Raw genomic sequence first — 14,701 nt, forward strand, 5'->3', positions numbered from 1 at the left:
TGCCAGTTTTCTTTCATAATCTATTTTTCCTTTCCTAATTAAGCCCTTTGTCCTCCTCTGCTGGTCTCTGAATTTCTCCCAGTCCTCCGGTATGCTGCTTTTTCTGGCTAATTTGTATGCATCATCCTTCGCTTTGATACTATCCCTGATTTCCCTTGTTATCCACGGATGCACTACCTTCCCTGATTTATTCTTTTGCCAAACTGGGATGAACAATTTTTGTAGTTCATCCATGCAGTCTTTAAATGTCTTCCATTGCATATCCACCGTCAACCCTTTTAGAATTAATTGCCATTCAATCTTGGCCAATTCACGTCTCATACCCTCAAAGTTACCTTTCTTTAAGTTCAGAACCATTGTTTCTGAATTAACAATGTCACTCTCCATCCTAATGAAGAACTCAACCATATTATGGTCACTCTTGCCCAAGGGGGCACGTACAACAAGACTGCTAACTAACCCTTCCTCATTACTCAATACCCAGTCTAAAATAGCCTGCTCTCTCGTTGGTTCCTCTACATGTTGATTTAGATAACTATCCCGCATACATTCCAAAAAATCCTCTTCCTCAGCACCCCTGCCAATTTGATTCACCCAATCTATATGTAGATTGAAGTCACCCATTATAACGGTTTTGCCTTTGTCGCACGCATTTCTAATTTCCTGTTTGATACCATCTCCAACTTCACTACTACTGTTAGGTGGCCTGTACACAACACCCACCAGCGTTTTCTGCCCTTAGTGTTTCGCAGCTCTACCCATACCGATTCCACATTCTGCAAACTAATGTCCTTCCTTTCCATTGCGTTAATCTCCTCTCTAATCAGCAACGCTACCCCACCTCCTTTTCCTTTCTCTCTATCCCTCCTGAATATTGAATATCCCTGGATGTTCAGCTCCCAGCCTTGGTCACCCTGGAGCCATGTCTCCGTGATCCCAACTATATCATAGTCATTAATAGCTATCTGCACATTCAACTCATCCACCTTATTACGAATGCTCCTTGCATTGAGACACAAAGCCTTCAGGCTTGTTTTTACAACACTCTTACCCCTTATACAATTTTGTTGAAAAGTGGCCCTTTTTGATTTTTGCCCTGGATTTTCCGGCCTGCCACTTTTACTTTTCACCTTGCTACCTATTGCTTCTACCCTCATTTTACACCCCTCTGTCTCTACGCTCACACATTTAAGAAACCCTTTCCCTTTAACTCCATCCTCCACTAGCCCATTCGACACCCCACCCCCCTTATTCAGTTTAAAACCACCCGTGTAGCAGTGGCAAACCTGCCTGCCAGAATGCTGGTCCCACACATGTTAAGATGCAATCCGTCCCTTTTGTACAGTTCCCCCTTACCCCAAAACAGATCCCAGTGATCTAAGAATCTAAATCCCTGCCCCATGCACCAGTATTATTATATCCTTCTTCACAGATTCCAGCAATTTCCTTTCACTAACATTAGGCTAATAGATTAGTAGTTCCCCTTTTGCCCCTGCCTTCACCTCCCTGAACATTTACTAGTTAATGCTATGATTCCTATTATTTGATGAATTCATCGTTGGTAAGGACTATCTTCCACTAATCTGTGGTTCCAGTCTTTTTTGTAAAGCCATTTTTAGTAAGCAATAATCCTATTGGACTAATGCATGTCCATTGGTACAACTGTGCTTCCTTTGGTCTTCAGTAGAATTGTCCTCTTCTTTAGATATTGCACAAACTGGTAAAACCTTGTATCCAGCATTCCAGTAATATGGAATCCAACCGGCACATCCTGGGAAAAACCTTTCAAAGATCTGACGGTAGAAATAGCATTGCTTTGTATTTGGTGGATTAAAAGGAAACCTTTCTGCTGCATTCTCAAAGTGATGGTCTTCAACCTTAATAAATAAATGGAATGTTAATTATTTATTTGCTTACATTTTCATGCTAGTAATTTGCTGCACAACACCCAAATCAAATAATCACGAATTTTACATTCCCACTAAAACTGTTAAATATAAAGAGTAATTGATCAACAATAAACTTTCCTGAGGAAATCAACATAATTAGTGTTTGACAGACACTCACGTGGAACAAATTAAATGCCTATTACTATGACCATTGGACAACTAACTGAGACAAACCAAACTAGAAATATATTTAAACATCTTCAGATTCTCATCTATTAAACTTAAGGATGTTAAATAGAAACTGGAGTAAACATTCATGGTAGCTAAACTAAGCTTGAATCTTAACTCGAAGATAGACACAAAAAGCTGGAGTAACTCAGCGGGACAGGCAGCATCTCTGGAGAGTAGGAATGGGTGACATTTCAGGTCGAGACCCTTCTTCAGACTGGTTAGGGATAAGGAAAACGAGATATATAGACGGTGATGTGGAGAGATAAAGAACAATGAATGAAAGATATGCAAAAAAGTAACGATGATAAATATGCCATTGTTAGCTGTTTGTAGGGTGAAAATGAGAAGCTGGTGATACTTGGGTGGGGAAGGGATAGAAAGAGAGGGAATGTCGTGGCTTCCTGAAGTGAGAGAAATCAATGTTCACATCACTGGGCTGTCAGCTGTGCAAATGAAATATGAGATGCTGTTCCTCCAATTTGGGTTTGGCCTCACTCTGACAATGGAGGAGACCTAGGACTCAATCAGTTATGAACTTCCAAAATCGTATGTAGGAAATGTAAATCAGATACAGGAATGAAGTTTAAAATTGAAAAGATTATGCAGGTAAAATGCAGCACGATAGATTGTATTTATGGAGACAAGGAAACGGTTAACGTTACGGGTTGACGACCTTCATCACAACAGACCAGTTGTTATACAAATGGAGATGGATGGTTGCCTGAAATTCTTGGATGCATTCTTGTGCCCAGGAGTCGATAACTATGCCTATTCAGAGAATGAAAATACTTCCTCATGCTTATGTTAGACCTCATTAAAAAAAATGTCTCAGAGGACAAACAGAGAGAGGTCAGTTGGAACTGGATGGAGAAATTAAGAAAGCTGTTAAGAATGAATTCATTTCCTTGGAGTCATAGATGGAGTATCAGAGTAAATGTCAGGAAGCCACTGAAAGGTTTCGTTAGTGAAGTCAATATCAATGTTTCAAAATCACGATCAAGTAAGCAATAGAAATTGGCATTAAAGACAAAAAAATTATAGTAAATGGTGAATAAAGTAGAGATTCAAAAACAGTTGTTTAAAATTGTGGAATCTGGAATGTAACCCCACTTTTTAAAAAGGGAGGGAGAGAGAAAACGGGAAATAACAGACCAGTTAGTCTAACATCAGTCGTGGGGAAACTGCTAGAGTCAGTTATTAAAGATGGGATAGCAGCACATTTGGAAAGTGGTGAAATCATTGGACAAAGTCGGCATGGATTTATGAAAGGTAAATCATGTCTGACGAATCTTATAGAATTTTTCGAGGATGTAACTGGTAGAGTGGATAACCAGTGGATGTGTTATATCTGGACTTTCAGAAGGCTTTCGACAAGGTCCCACATAAGAGATTAGTATACAAACTTAAAGCACATGGTATTGGGGGTTCAATATTGATGTGGATAGAGAACTGGCTTGCAGACAGGAAGCAAAGACTAGGAGTAAACGGGTCCTTTTCAGAATGGCAGGCAGTGACTAGTGGGGTACCGCAAGGCTCAGTGCTGGGACCCCAGTTATTTACAATATTATTAATGATTTGGACGAGGGAATTGAATGCAACATCTCCAAGTTTGCGGATGACACGAAGCTGGGGGGCAGTGTTAGCTGTGAGGAGGATGCTAGGAGGCTGCAAGATGACTTGGATAGGCTGGGTGAGGGGGCAAATGCAAGGCAGATGCAGTATAATGTGGATAAATGTGAAGTTATCCACTTTGGTGGCAAAAACAGGAAAGTAGACTATTATCTGAATGGTGGCCGATTAGGAAAAGGGGAGATGCAACGAGACCTGGGTGTCATGGTACACCAGTCATTGAAAGTAGGCATGCAGGTGTAGCGGGCAGTGAAGAAAGCGAATGGTATGTTAGCATTCATAGCAAAAGGATTTGAGTATAGGAGCAGGGAGGTTCTACTGCAGTTGTACAGGGTCTTGGTGAGACCACACCTGGAGTATTGCGTACAGTTATGGTCTCCTAATCTGAGGAAGGACATTCTTGCCATAGAGGGAGTACAGAGATGGTTCACCAGACTGATTCCTGGGATGTCAGGACTTTCATATGAAGAAAGACTGGATAGACTCGGCTTGTACTCGCTAGAATTTAGAAGATTGAGGGGGGATCTTATAGAAACTTACAACATTTTTAAGTGGTTGGACAGGCTAGATGCAGGAAGATTGTTCCCGATGTTGGGGAAGTCCAGAACAAGGGGTCACAGTTTAAGGATAAAGGGGAAATCTTTTAGGACTGCGATGAGGAAAACATTTTTTACACAGAGAGTGGTGAATCTCTGGAATTCTCTGCCACAGAATGTAGTTGAGGCCAGTTCATTGGCTATATTTAAGAGGGAGTTAGATGTGGCCCTTGTGGCTAAAGGGATCAGGGGGTATGGAGAGAAAGCAGGTACAGGATACTGAGTTGGATGATCAGCCATGATCATATTGAATGGCGGTGCAGGCTCGAAGGGCCGAATGGCCTACTCCTGCACCTATTTTCTATGTTTCTATGTCTATGATACAGCAGTAGGGCTGGTGGAAGCTGATTCAATAGTAGTTTTCAGAAGGTAATTGGATAAAATTTGGAGGGGAAAGGGAAACAATGGAGGAATGGGATTAATGGGGTAGCTTTACTAAAGAGCTGGAAATGCATAATTGAAAAAATGGTTCCTTCCATCTGTTATATTCTGTGAAATTACATAATGAGAATTGATCTAAATTAAACTTCCTGAACATTTTAATTTGGCAATCTTTCTTCAGCGCATTAAAATTGATTTCTAGCTTTTTGCTTTATAATTAGAAATAATAACAAGGAATTACTTATGGTAGACAAGGTACTTTATATTGATGCCCCTTTCTTCTTTCTCCATTGTCTTGTTCCCTTTTCTAACAAGATCTTGCGAAATGTAATTAGTGATCTATTCGTTCAGCTATAAATAAGTGCAGTGCACTGATTTTCACCATGAACAATTTGCATACCTGAGTTTCCACATAGTCCTCCAATATGCTGAGCCATGTCCTCTTGACGGAAGAAACTCCTTCACCAAAAGGCATTTTTGGTCTCCACAGTATATCACGTGGTATGAGGTCTGTGTCTTCAAATGACTTGCGTAGAATACATTTTTCTATTCCGTTCTTAACATTAATTGAAAGATTGTGACACATCCAATGTATATTTTAACCAAGGTTACATTCTATGGTTCAATGAGAGTTTGAGTACCTTTGGTGCCCTTGCTTCTGGTGGAAGTGACAGGAAGTAGGATGCAAATTGATGATCCAAAAATGGAACTCTAACTTCCAACCTAAGCAAAAACACAACATGTCACGAGTACTAAACATGCATTACCCAAGATGTTTGAAAAATGTACCATCCTATGCACAGTTACGTTAAAACATATAAAAAGTAGAATAATATTTTGTTGTTTATGGGTAGCTATTTGAGATTTTCTTTCTCCAATATGGGCACAAACTCAAAATTGTGCAACATAGCTCTATCAATTAGAAACTAACTAGAGGATAAAATTTCACACTTGACTCGGTGACAATACTGGTACTTCTGAGACGGAATGCCAGGAGTCTAGATTACATGTCCAGGTCTCCGGGGGCCCTTGAATCAATAACCTTCCAATTTGAAGGAAGTGTGCTACCACTGCATATAATGATTCCTTAAAATCTCCACACAGTTTCTGAATGTGAAAGGCAGATTAGCAATAGTGGAGGCACAAGACACTGCAGACGCTGGAATCTGGAGCCAAAAACACACTGCTAGAAGAGCTCAGTGGGCCAGGCAGCTTCTATAGAGGCAGAGGGATGATCAACCCTTCAGATCGAGGCCCCGCATCAAGACTGAAAGCAGAGAGGGGAGAGAACCAATATAATGAGATGAGAGGTAGGGGATGAGAAGGGGCTGGCAGGTAATAGATAGAATCATGGGATGATGGATAGATGGTGCATGGTGGGGAGAGGGAGGGGTGGAGTTGGGAAATAGTAACTGGTGGATAAAATGTATAAACTGAGAAGAAAATAAATAAAAGGTGGTTGAGGGGCAGATGGAGCCAGATGCTGGAGGGGAGGGTGAAGGTAGAGACAGTGAGCGCAAGGTGATGTGGAAACACAGGAGTTTGCAGATGCTGGAATCTGATAAGTTAGGGCGGTGACCATCACAGGTAAAGGTGGGATGATGGACATAGGGAACAACATGGGGAGGGACCCAGTAGGGTTATTGCGTGGAGGATAAGCAGATGGAAGTAGGTGGAGAGGACTATGAATCTGGGAAATAGCGGAATGCAAGAGGGATGAGGGTGGAAAAAAACAGGAGGAAGGTGAGAGGCCATATGGATCAGAAGGGGAGAGGAAAGCAGGCAGGAAATGGAGCTTACCTGAAATTGTACAGTTTACTATTCATATTGAATGCAAGGTTTATAGTCAAGGTTAACAATAGTGTTTGGGGTATAACCTTGACCAGTGTTAAAATGTTGACTTATGATCTGCAATTAAAATGTGTTGTGCTTTAATTCCTGTTTCTACATGCTGATAAAGTCTTTCTTGTATGTATCACCCACATTTTACTAGTCTTTTATCTCATGGTTACTGATGAAAAACAGGAAAAAAAAACTACCCGTGTGCAGCAGTAATCCTATCAGAGCGTAGGAGATCATAGATGTACATGTCCTTCAGAAGTCTTGTACTTTCTTCCGCAGCTGCCTCAGCTGATGGAATCTAGAATATGATGGTTTGTCAAAGAATGAATTACAGAACAGCTTTATTACTGCCATCTAAAAAAACAGTGAATTTCATTAACTTCAAAGAGCAAGGTCAACAGAAGAAGAGATATTTGAAATCTGTTTAATAAAGGACAGCACGAGGAAAAGACAGTGGATGAAGAAAGCTTAGAATCTGATTAAATGCTGCAACACATCTGGAAGGTACCAACAAGATGCTTTGTTGATTGCAGTGGCACTGGAAGCTGTTGAGGAACAATTTCATAGCATGAAATTGAAAGATTCCAAGACTGGGCAAGTTAACTGGCTGTTGTATGGTAGACCAAGATGTAAGCCTGAACATGAGATCGAGTTACAGGTGTGGCAACAAGGGTCACATATGGAAAGATGCATGTTGTCCAGCAAAAGGTAGAACATGTAGGAAATGTGGAGACAAAGAAATGTAAAAGTAAGACCAGGGACAAGACAAGTGATTACAACAAGAAAGGGAAGTCCAGTGAAAAGAAAGAGTCCTTGGCAGAAAAAGAAGGGTCACGTCTGTCACGTAGAAGGTGATTTCGGAAGTGATGAAGACAGTGATGAAGCTGGTGAGCATGCTGTTAAAAGGAATTATCATTTTGCTTTGAACGAGAGCCATCACGAGAAAGTTGCAGTGACCATCGGAGGTGTTACAGTGCCATTAATTGGAGATTCTGGTTGCGACAGCAATGTAATTGACAGATCACTTTGGGAATGCTTGAAACAGCAGAAAATCAATTGCACATCAAGGAGGTATTAGGAAGTTATATCCATACACCGCAACTAAACCATTGCAGACCATTGTCTGTTTCACAACTAAAGTATAAGTTGGAGATAGAAAAACTGAACCAGAATTTGTGGTGATGGAGGAGAAGGCAGAACCTCTACTGAGTAGAAATACAGCTCGTGAGCTGGGAGTGCCTCAAACTGAGTGCATGTCAATTCAGTGCAGTCATATGATGACATGAGGCAGGAATTTAATTCAGCATTCCAAGGGGTTGGAAAATTGAAAGGACGGCAAGTGAAGTTTGCCATTGATAAAAATGTCAAACCGATAGCTCAACCGGTGCGGAGAATGCCATTTGGACTTTGTGGAAAAGTAGAAGCTAAAATCAAGGAGTTGATTGATCAGGACATTATTGAACCAGTTGAACGTTTGACGCCATGGGTGAGTCCAGTAGTGATTGAGCTGAAACCCAATGATGACATCAGACTGTGCGTTGACATGAGGAGAGCCAATGAGGCAATAATTAGAGAAAGACACCCAAATCCTACGGTCGATGAGGTGCTACAAGAGTTATCAACCAATAAAGTGTTCACTAAAATAGATATCGTGGGTGCAAAATGTTATTGTGCAAAATGTATTCCAAATTTTGCTACACTGGCAGATCCGTTGAGAAAGTTGACCAGGAAAGACATAAAATTCGAGTTTGGTAGTGAACAGAGACATGCATTCAAAATGTCTAATGAGTATAGAAACCCTTGGATATTATGATCCAGCTGCACCAACAAAAGTCATAGCAGATGCTAGTCCGGTCGGCTTAAGAGCAGTGTTAGTACAGACACATGCATATGGACCCAGAATCATAGCATATGCCAGTCGATCTTTAACCAGCGTGGAGAGAAGGTATTCTCAAACAGATAAAGAAGCACTGGGGCTAGCGTGGGCCTGTGAAAGGTTCTATACTTGTACGGCATTGAATTTGAACTTGTTACAGATCACAAGCCGCTGGAAATGATATATTCAACAAGTTCTAAGCCATGTGCCAGAATAAAACGTTGGGTGCTGAGACTCCAACTGTACAAGTACAAAGTAGGCCACATTGCTGGGAAAGCAAACATCGCGGACCCGCTGTCGAGACTGTTGAAGGATGAACAGCTGAGAGCAACATCCACACTAGAAATGAAGCAGAGAACTTTGTGCGATTTGTCGCAATTCGCCAAGAGCCATGACAACGAAGGAAGTTGGAAGGGAATCAGAACTTGATCCTGAACTGAAAGATATTAGAGAGCATATTCACAGTGGTCAATGGGATCAATGCCCTTACAAAGCATATGTTTGCATAAAAGATGAATTTTGTGTAATTGGTCAGTGATTGCTGAGATGTAGCAGATTGGTGAATCCATAGTTGCTACGACCAAGGATCGTGTCATTAGCTCATGAACGACAGTTAGGCATCGTCGGTACTAAACAGAATTTGCATAGCAAATGTGGGGTGGCCAGGTTGTGAGAAAGATGCCGAAAACTTTGTCAAGACCTGTCACGGATGCCAAATCACAAGCAGGAGCAACCCACCAGTGATGACGTGCTTGTGAGGCGAGATGATGGCGGTAAGATAGACACTCATTACCAATGCCAGCCATACAACGTTGTATCGAGGTGCGGCAGCGTGGTGACAGTTAAGTCTCCAGAAGGTGTTAACTACAAGAGAAATGTATCGAGTGTCAAAAAGTACATATCCAGAGACACTCAAAATGAGGTAGCCCAAAATCCACCAATAGCTACTGATTCAGAGGGGCCAGACGACATTTCCGAGGTTGTGACCAGAGTTCCAGAGGCAGCACGCTGCAATGCAGGTGGTGAGCAAAGTAGGTGTCTGGGTGACAACACGTTGGCAGATTCAACAGGCTCTGATGCTTCTGTGCCATCTGTTGGACAAAGACGTGAAAGCAGAATCCCCAAGTGATACGATGATTTTGTGTTATAGGTTATAGTTTTGCTTAGTAATTATACAGATGAATGTGACATTTGGTTAAAGGCAAAGGAAGCCTACAAGTTATTATTTATATTAAGGGAAAACAATAATTTATTTGTATTTAGTATTTAGTTAGTATTTAGTTAGTATTTCATAGGCTATGCTGTATTTAGCTAATAAGCCAACATAATAATTCTTACGGGTAAATAATTGTTTGATTGTGCAGTTGTGTCAATAGAACACTGTTTATTATGATACTGTTATGATACTGTTTATTATGATCAAGTTTATTAATGTTACAAGAGTGTAAAAAGTTACATTTGTTTTGTAGTTGTAATGCATCTGTTTCGTGAGTTATTGGAACACAAATGAAAACACAATTATGCTTTGTAAGAATTTAATTGGAAAGTATATTAGAAAGAATACATATTAATTTGAAGTTTAATTCTGGTAAAGGAGGGATGTCATGACGATGAGTCATGATAATGATATGCTAATATCTTGACCTTGGTATCAACTGACTTGGAGGTCAGATAGGGTATGTGCTGTGCAAGCTAATGCAGGAGGCCACGGGCGGAGGAGATAATAAACACAGAGACAAAGGAATGTAACCTGTAAATATGGTGTCAGTATCATTATTATTCCACATCTGAGGCGAAGATGTGACAACCATTGCTTGGGTGAATTAGATCATCTGCCTACATCAGATATGTAATATCCATTAAATTCCTGAATAAATTTGGTCCAACGTGGGGGGATTGTGGGGGAGGGGGGAGTGAGCTCAGAGAAAAGACGAGGGAAGAGCCATGGGGAGAGGGGGGACATCACGGGGGGCGGGGGGAGGAGCCAGCGAGGGGAACCAGAGGGGTAATAGCTGGAATTGGTGGTGCGATGGGGACTCACAGCGGGTGCTGGTCGCTAATCGTTCTCCTCCGCCGGGATCAGAGTCTTCGCTTTCCGGACTGCTGCTTGGGGCTGGGCTGTGCTGCTTGGGGCTGGGCTGTGCTGCTTGGGGCTGCGCTGTGCTGCTTGGGGCTGGGCTGTGCTGCTTGGGGCTGGGCTGTGCTGCTTGGGGCTGGGCTGTGCTGCTTGGGGCTGGGCTGTGCTGCTTGGGGGCCGCTTGGGGCTGGGCCGCTTGGGGCTGGGCCGCTTGGGGCTGGGCCGCTTGGGGCTGGGCCGCTTGGGGCTGGGCCGCTTGGGGCTGGGCCGCTTGGGGCTGGGCCGCTTGGGGCTGGGCCGCTTGGGGCTGGGCCGCTTGGGGCTGGGCCGCTTCTGGTCCCTCCGAAAGTCCAGTTGGAAACCTCCGCCGGCCACCCTCACTCTAGTAAAGACGCAATGGGGTAGAAAGGTGCAGGAAGGGGCGGACCATCCCGGGCAGTGACAGGGGAAGAGACTAATGCACGCGACGCCGACTGGCAGGAGAAGAGATTGATCTGCGCATGCGCGGTTTTTAAGATTTTTAAACCTCGCTAACTTCTACATTCAATCGATCGGAATGAAACTTGGTGCATTGGCAGTGCAGGAGAACAGTGAGGGAACTGGTGAAAAATCGCAGCTCTATCGCAAACTATTTTTGCGCAATAAGAAGGCCGCCAAACCGGAAGATAATAAGATCAGAGTTTTAGTAATGTACTAGACCAAGTGGGACCCATTGGGTCCCATGTTCACACGGGAGGGTTGGTCCCCCGACGCAATATTCCACCTCTCCACCAATTCCAATATTGATGGCTAGTGGGGGGGCTTTCTGGAGGGCTGGTATGGGTTCTTGGGGTGGAAGCTCAGTCCCTCAAGCCTGATCTGCTGGCAGCTAGCTCACGGCTGGTGGGCTGGCAGTGACTATTCATGACTATTCCTTGAAATTCCATTTCAAGCAGGGTGCAAGGTCACCAAATTCAAATCCATGTTCCTACCATTTCAAGCAGGGTGCAAAGCCACCAAATTCAAGTGCAGTTTCTTACCACCATGAGCAGGGTGCAAGGCCACCAAATTCAAAGTGCAGTTTCCAACCACTTCAGGCAGGATGCAAGGCCACCGAAATCAAGTGCAGTTTCATTCCACTTCAAGCAGGGTCGAAGGCCACCAAATTCAAATGCAGCTTCATACCATTTGATGCAGGGTGAAACCACCATAAACCTACACAAAACACCAACCTCACAGTTCAGTAGACATTCAGTGTCTCACAAAAAGTCAAAGAAGAGCAAACGCTGACAATCCATGAGGTTTGTTTTATGTACATAAAAGATGATGCAGCATTTTTTTGTACTTTGTTTTGCTCTTTGTTACTCTCTTCCATTTGTTTTATAGATGGAATAAATACTTTATTCCCCCATCATGCAGAGACTGAGCCACACCCACACTTCCGGGTTTTATAACCCCTCCCCCTCCCACCGGAAAAGGTGTGGCTTTCAGGGCGTGATTGACAGGAGAGAGATTCTCAACATTTTTTAAACACTAATAACACTTATTTTTCATTGATGGGAAGAATTCTCTGCACCTGCTCAGCGGAGGGGGGGACTGAGTAAGATGGCCAAAAATCACAGCAGCAAGTGGTAGCATTTTATCTTAAATCAATATACAGTGCAAACAGGAAGTAAGTGCATTTGCAGTAGTGCCTTTTAACTTCAAGCCAAAGGACCCAAGCCGCCATTTGCAGTAAATAGTGCCTTTCAACTTCAAGCCAAAGCACCCAAGTCACCATTTGCAGTAAGTAGTGCCTTTCAACTTCAAGCCAAAGCACCCAAGCCACCATTTGCAGTAAGTAGTGCCTTTCAACTTCAAGCCAAAGCACCCAAGCCACCATTTGCAGTGAGTAGTGCCTTTCAACTTCAAGCCAAAGCACCCAAGCCACCATTTGCAGTAAGTAGTGCTATTCAACTTCAAGCCAAAGCACCCAAGCCACCATTTGCAGTAAGTAGTGCTTCAACTTCAAGCCAAAGCACCCAAGCCACCATTTGCAGTAAGTAGTGCCTTTCAACTGCATGCCACCATTTGCAGTAAGTAGTGCCTTTCAACTTCAAGCCAAAGCACCCAAGCCACCATTTGCAGTAAGAAGTGCCTTTCAACTTCAAGCCAAATCACCCGCCACCATTTGCAGTAATTAGTGCCTTTCAACTTCAAGCCAAGGCACCCAAGCCACCATGTGCAGTAAGTAGTGCCTTTCAACTTCAAGCCAAAGCTCCCAAGCCACCATTTGAAGTAAGTAGTGCCTTTCAACTTTAAACCAAAGCTCCCAAGCCACCATTTGCAGTAAGTAGTGCCTTTCAACTTCAAGCCAAAGCATCTGCCACCATTTGCAGTAAGTAGTGCCTTTCAACTTCATGCCACCATTTGCAGTAAGTAGTGCCTTTCAACTTCAAGCCAAAGCACCCAAGCCACCATTTGCAGTAAGAAGTGCCTTTCAACTTCCAGCCAAATCACCCACCATCATTTTCAGTAATTAGTGCTTCAACTTCAAGCCAAAACACCCTAGCCACCATTTGCAGTAAGTATTGCCTTTCAACCTCGTCAAAGCACCCAAGCCACCATTTACAGTAAGTAGTGCCTTTCAACTTCAAGCCAAAGCACCCGAACAACCATTTGCAGGTAGTGCCTTTTACCTCAAACAAACCATATTTTCATTTTCAAACCACATTAAGGGTACTCACAGTTGTGTAGACATTTGTTCAGTGTTATTCAGAGCTCATAGAGACGTGACCCTTGGCTTCATCCATCTTGCAGAGGGAGTGAGGCACACCACTTCCTGGTTTTATAGTCCCTCCCCCTCCCTCCAGCAGGTGCAGCAGAGAGAATGGTGATTATTTTAAACTTCAAGCCAAAGCTCCCAAGCCACCATTTGCAGTAAATAGTGCAATTCAACTTCAAGCCAACGCACCCAAGCCATCATTTGCAGTAAGCAGTGCCTTTCAATTTCAAACAAAGCACCCACCACAATTTGCAGTAAGTAGTGCCTTTCAACCTCAAGCCAAAGCACTCAAGCCACCATTTGCAGCAAGTAGTGCCTTTCAACTTCATGCCACCATTTGCAGTAAGTAGTGCCTTTCAACTGCAAGCCAAAACACCCAAGCCATAATTTGCAGTAAGAAGTGCCTTTCAACTTCAAGCCAAATCACCCACCACTATTTGCAGTAATTAGTGCCTTTCAACTTCAAGCCAAATCACCTGCCACCATTTGCAGTAATTAGTGCCTTTCAACATCAAGCCAAAGCTAACAAGCCACCATTTGCAGTAAGTAGTGCCTTTCAACTTCATGCCACCATTTGCAGTAAGTAGTGCCTTTCAACTTCAAGCCAAGGCACCCAAGCCACCATGTGCAGTAAGTAGTGCCTTTCAACTTCAAGCCAAAGCTCCCAAGCCACCATTTGAAGTAAGTAGTGCCTTTCAACTTTAAACCAAAGCTCCCAAGCCACCATTTGCAGTAAGTAGTGCCTTTCAACTTCAAGCCAAAGCATCTGCCACCATTTGCAGTAAGTAGTGCCTTTCAACTTCATGCCACCATTTGCAGTAAGTAGTGCCTTTCAACTTCAAGCCAAAGCACCCAAGCCACCATTTGCAGTAAGAAGTGCCTTTCAACTTCCAGCCAAATCACCCACCATCATTTTCAGTAATTAGTGCTTCAACTTCAAGCCAAAACACCCTAGCCACCATTTGCAGTAAGTATTGCCTTTCAACCTCAAGTCAAAGCACCCAAGCCACCATTTACAGTAAGTAGTGCCTTTCAACTTCAAGCCAAAGCACCCGAACAACCATTTGCAGGTAGTGCCTTTTACCTCAAACAAACCATATTTTCATTTTCAAACCACATTAAGGGTACTCACAGTTGTGTAGACATTTGTTCAGTGTTATTCAGAGCTCATAGAGACGTGACCCTTGGCTTCATCCATCTTGCAGAGGGAGTGAGGCACACCACTTCCTGGTTTTATAGTCCCTCCCCCTCCCTCCAGCAGGTGCAGCAGAGAGAATGGTGATTATTTTAAACTTCAAGCCAAAGCTCCCAAGCCACCATTTGCAGTAAATAGTGCAATTCAACTTCAAGCCAACGCACCCAAGCCATCATTTGCAGTAAGCAGTGCCTTTCAATTTCAAACAAAGCACCCACCACAATTTGCAGTAAGTAGTGCCT

General features: G+C 43.1%; 1 protein-coding gene across 1 annotated transcript in view; it reads right to left on the reverse strand.

The window, feature by feature from the left end:
- Positions 1-1,426: 1,426 nt before the first annotated feature.
- The window catches only part of asns (asparagine synthetase (glutamine-hydrolyzing)), a 51,856-nt gene continuing 38,581 nt past the window's right edge, over positions 1,427-14,701 (reverse strand). Inside the window, exons 9-12 of the mRNA XM_033042207.1 lie at positions 6,766-6,866; positions 5,368-5,449; positions 5,127-5,282; positions 1,427-1,877 (exon numbers count right to left, since the gene is read on the reverse strand). Of these exons, the coding sequence (XP_032898098.1) occupies positions 1,632-1,877; positions 5,127-5,282; positions 5,368-5,449; positions 6,766-6,866 (585 nt within the window). The 3' untranslated portion in view covers positions 1,427-1,631. The remainder of the gene's footprint in view (positions 1,878-5,126; positions 5,283-5,367; positions 5,450-6,765; positions 6,867-14,701) is intronic.

This window comes from Amblyraja radiata, chromosome 2 (genome assembly GCF_010909765.2).
Source record: "Amblyraja radiata isolate CabotCenter1 chromosome 2, sAmbRad1.1.pri, whole genome shotgun sequence".
NCBI classification, from domain to species: Eukaryota; Metazoa; Chordata; class Chondrichthyes; order Rajiformes; family Rajidae; genus Amblyraja; species Amblyraja radiata.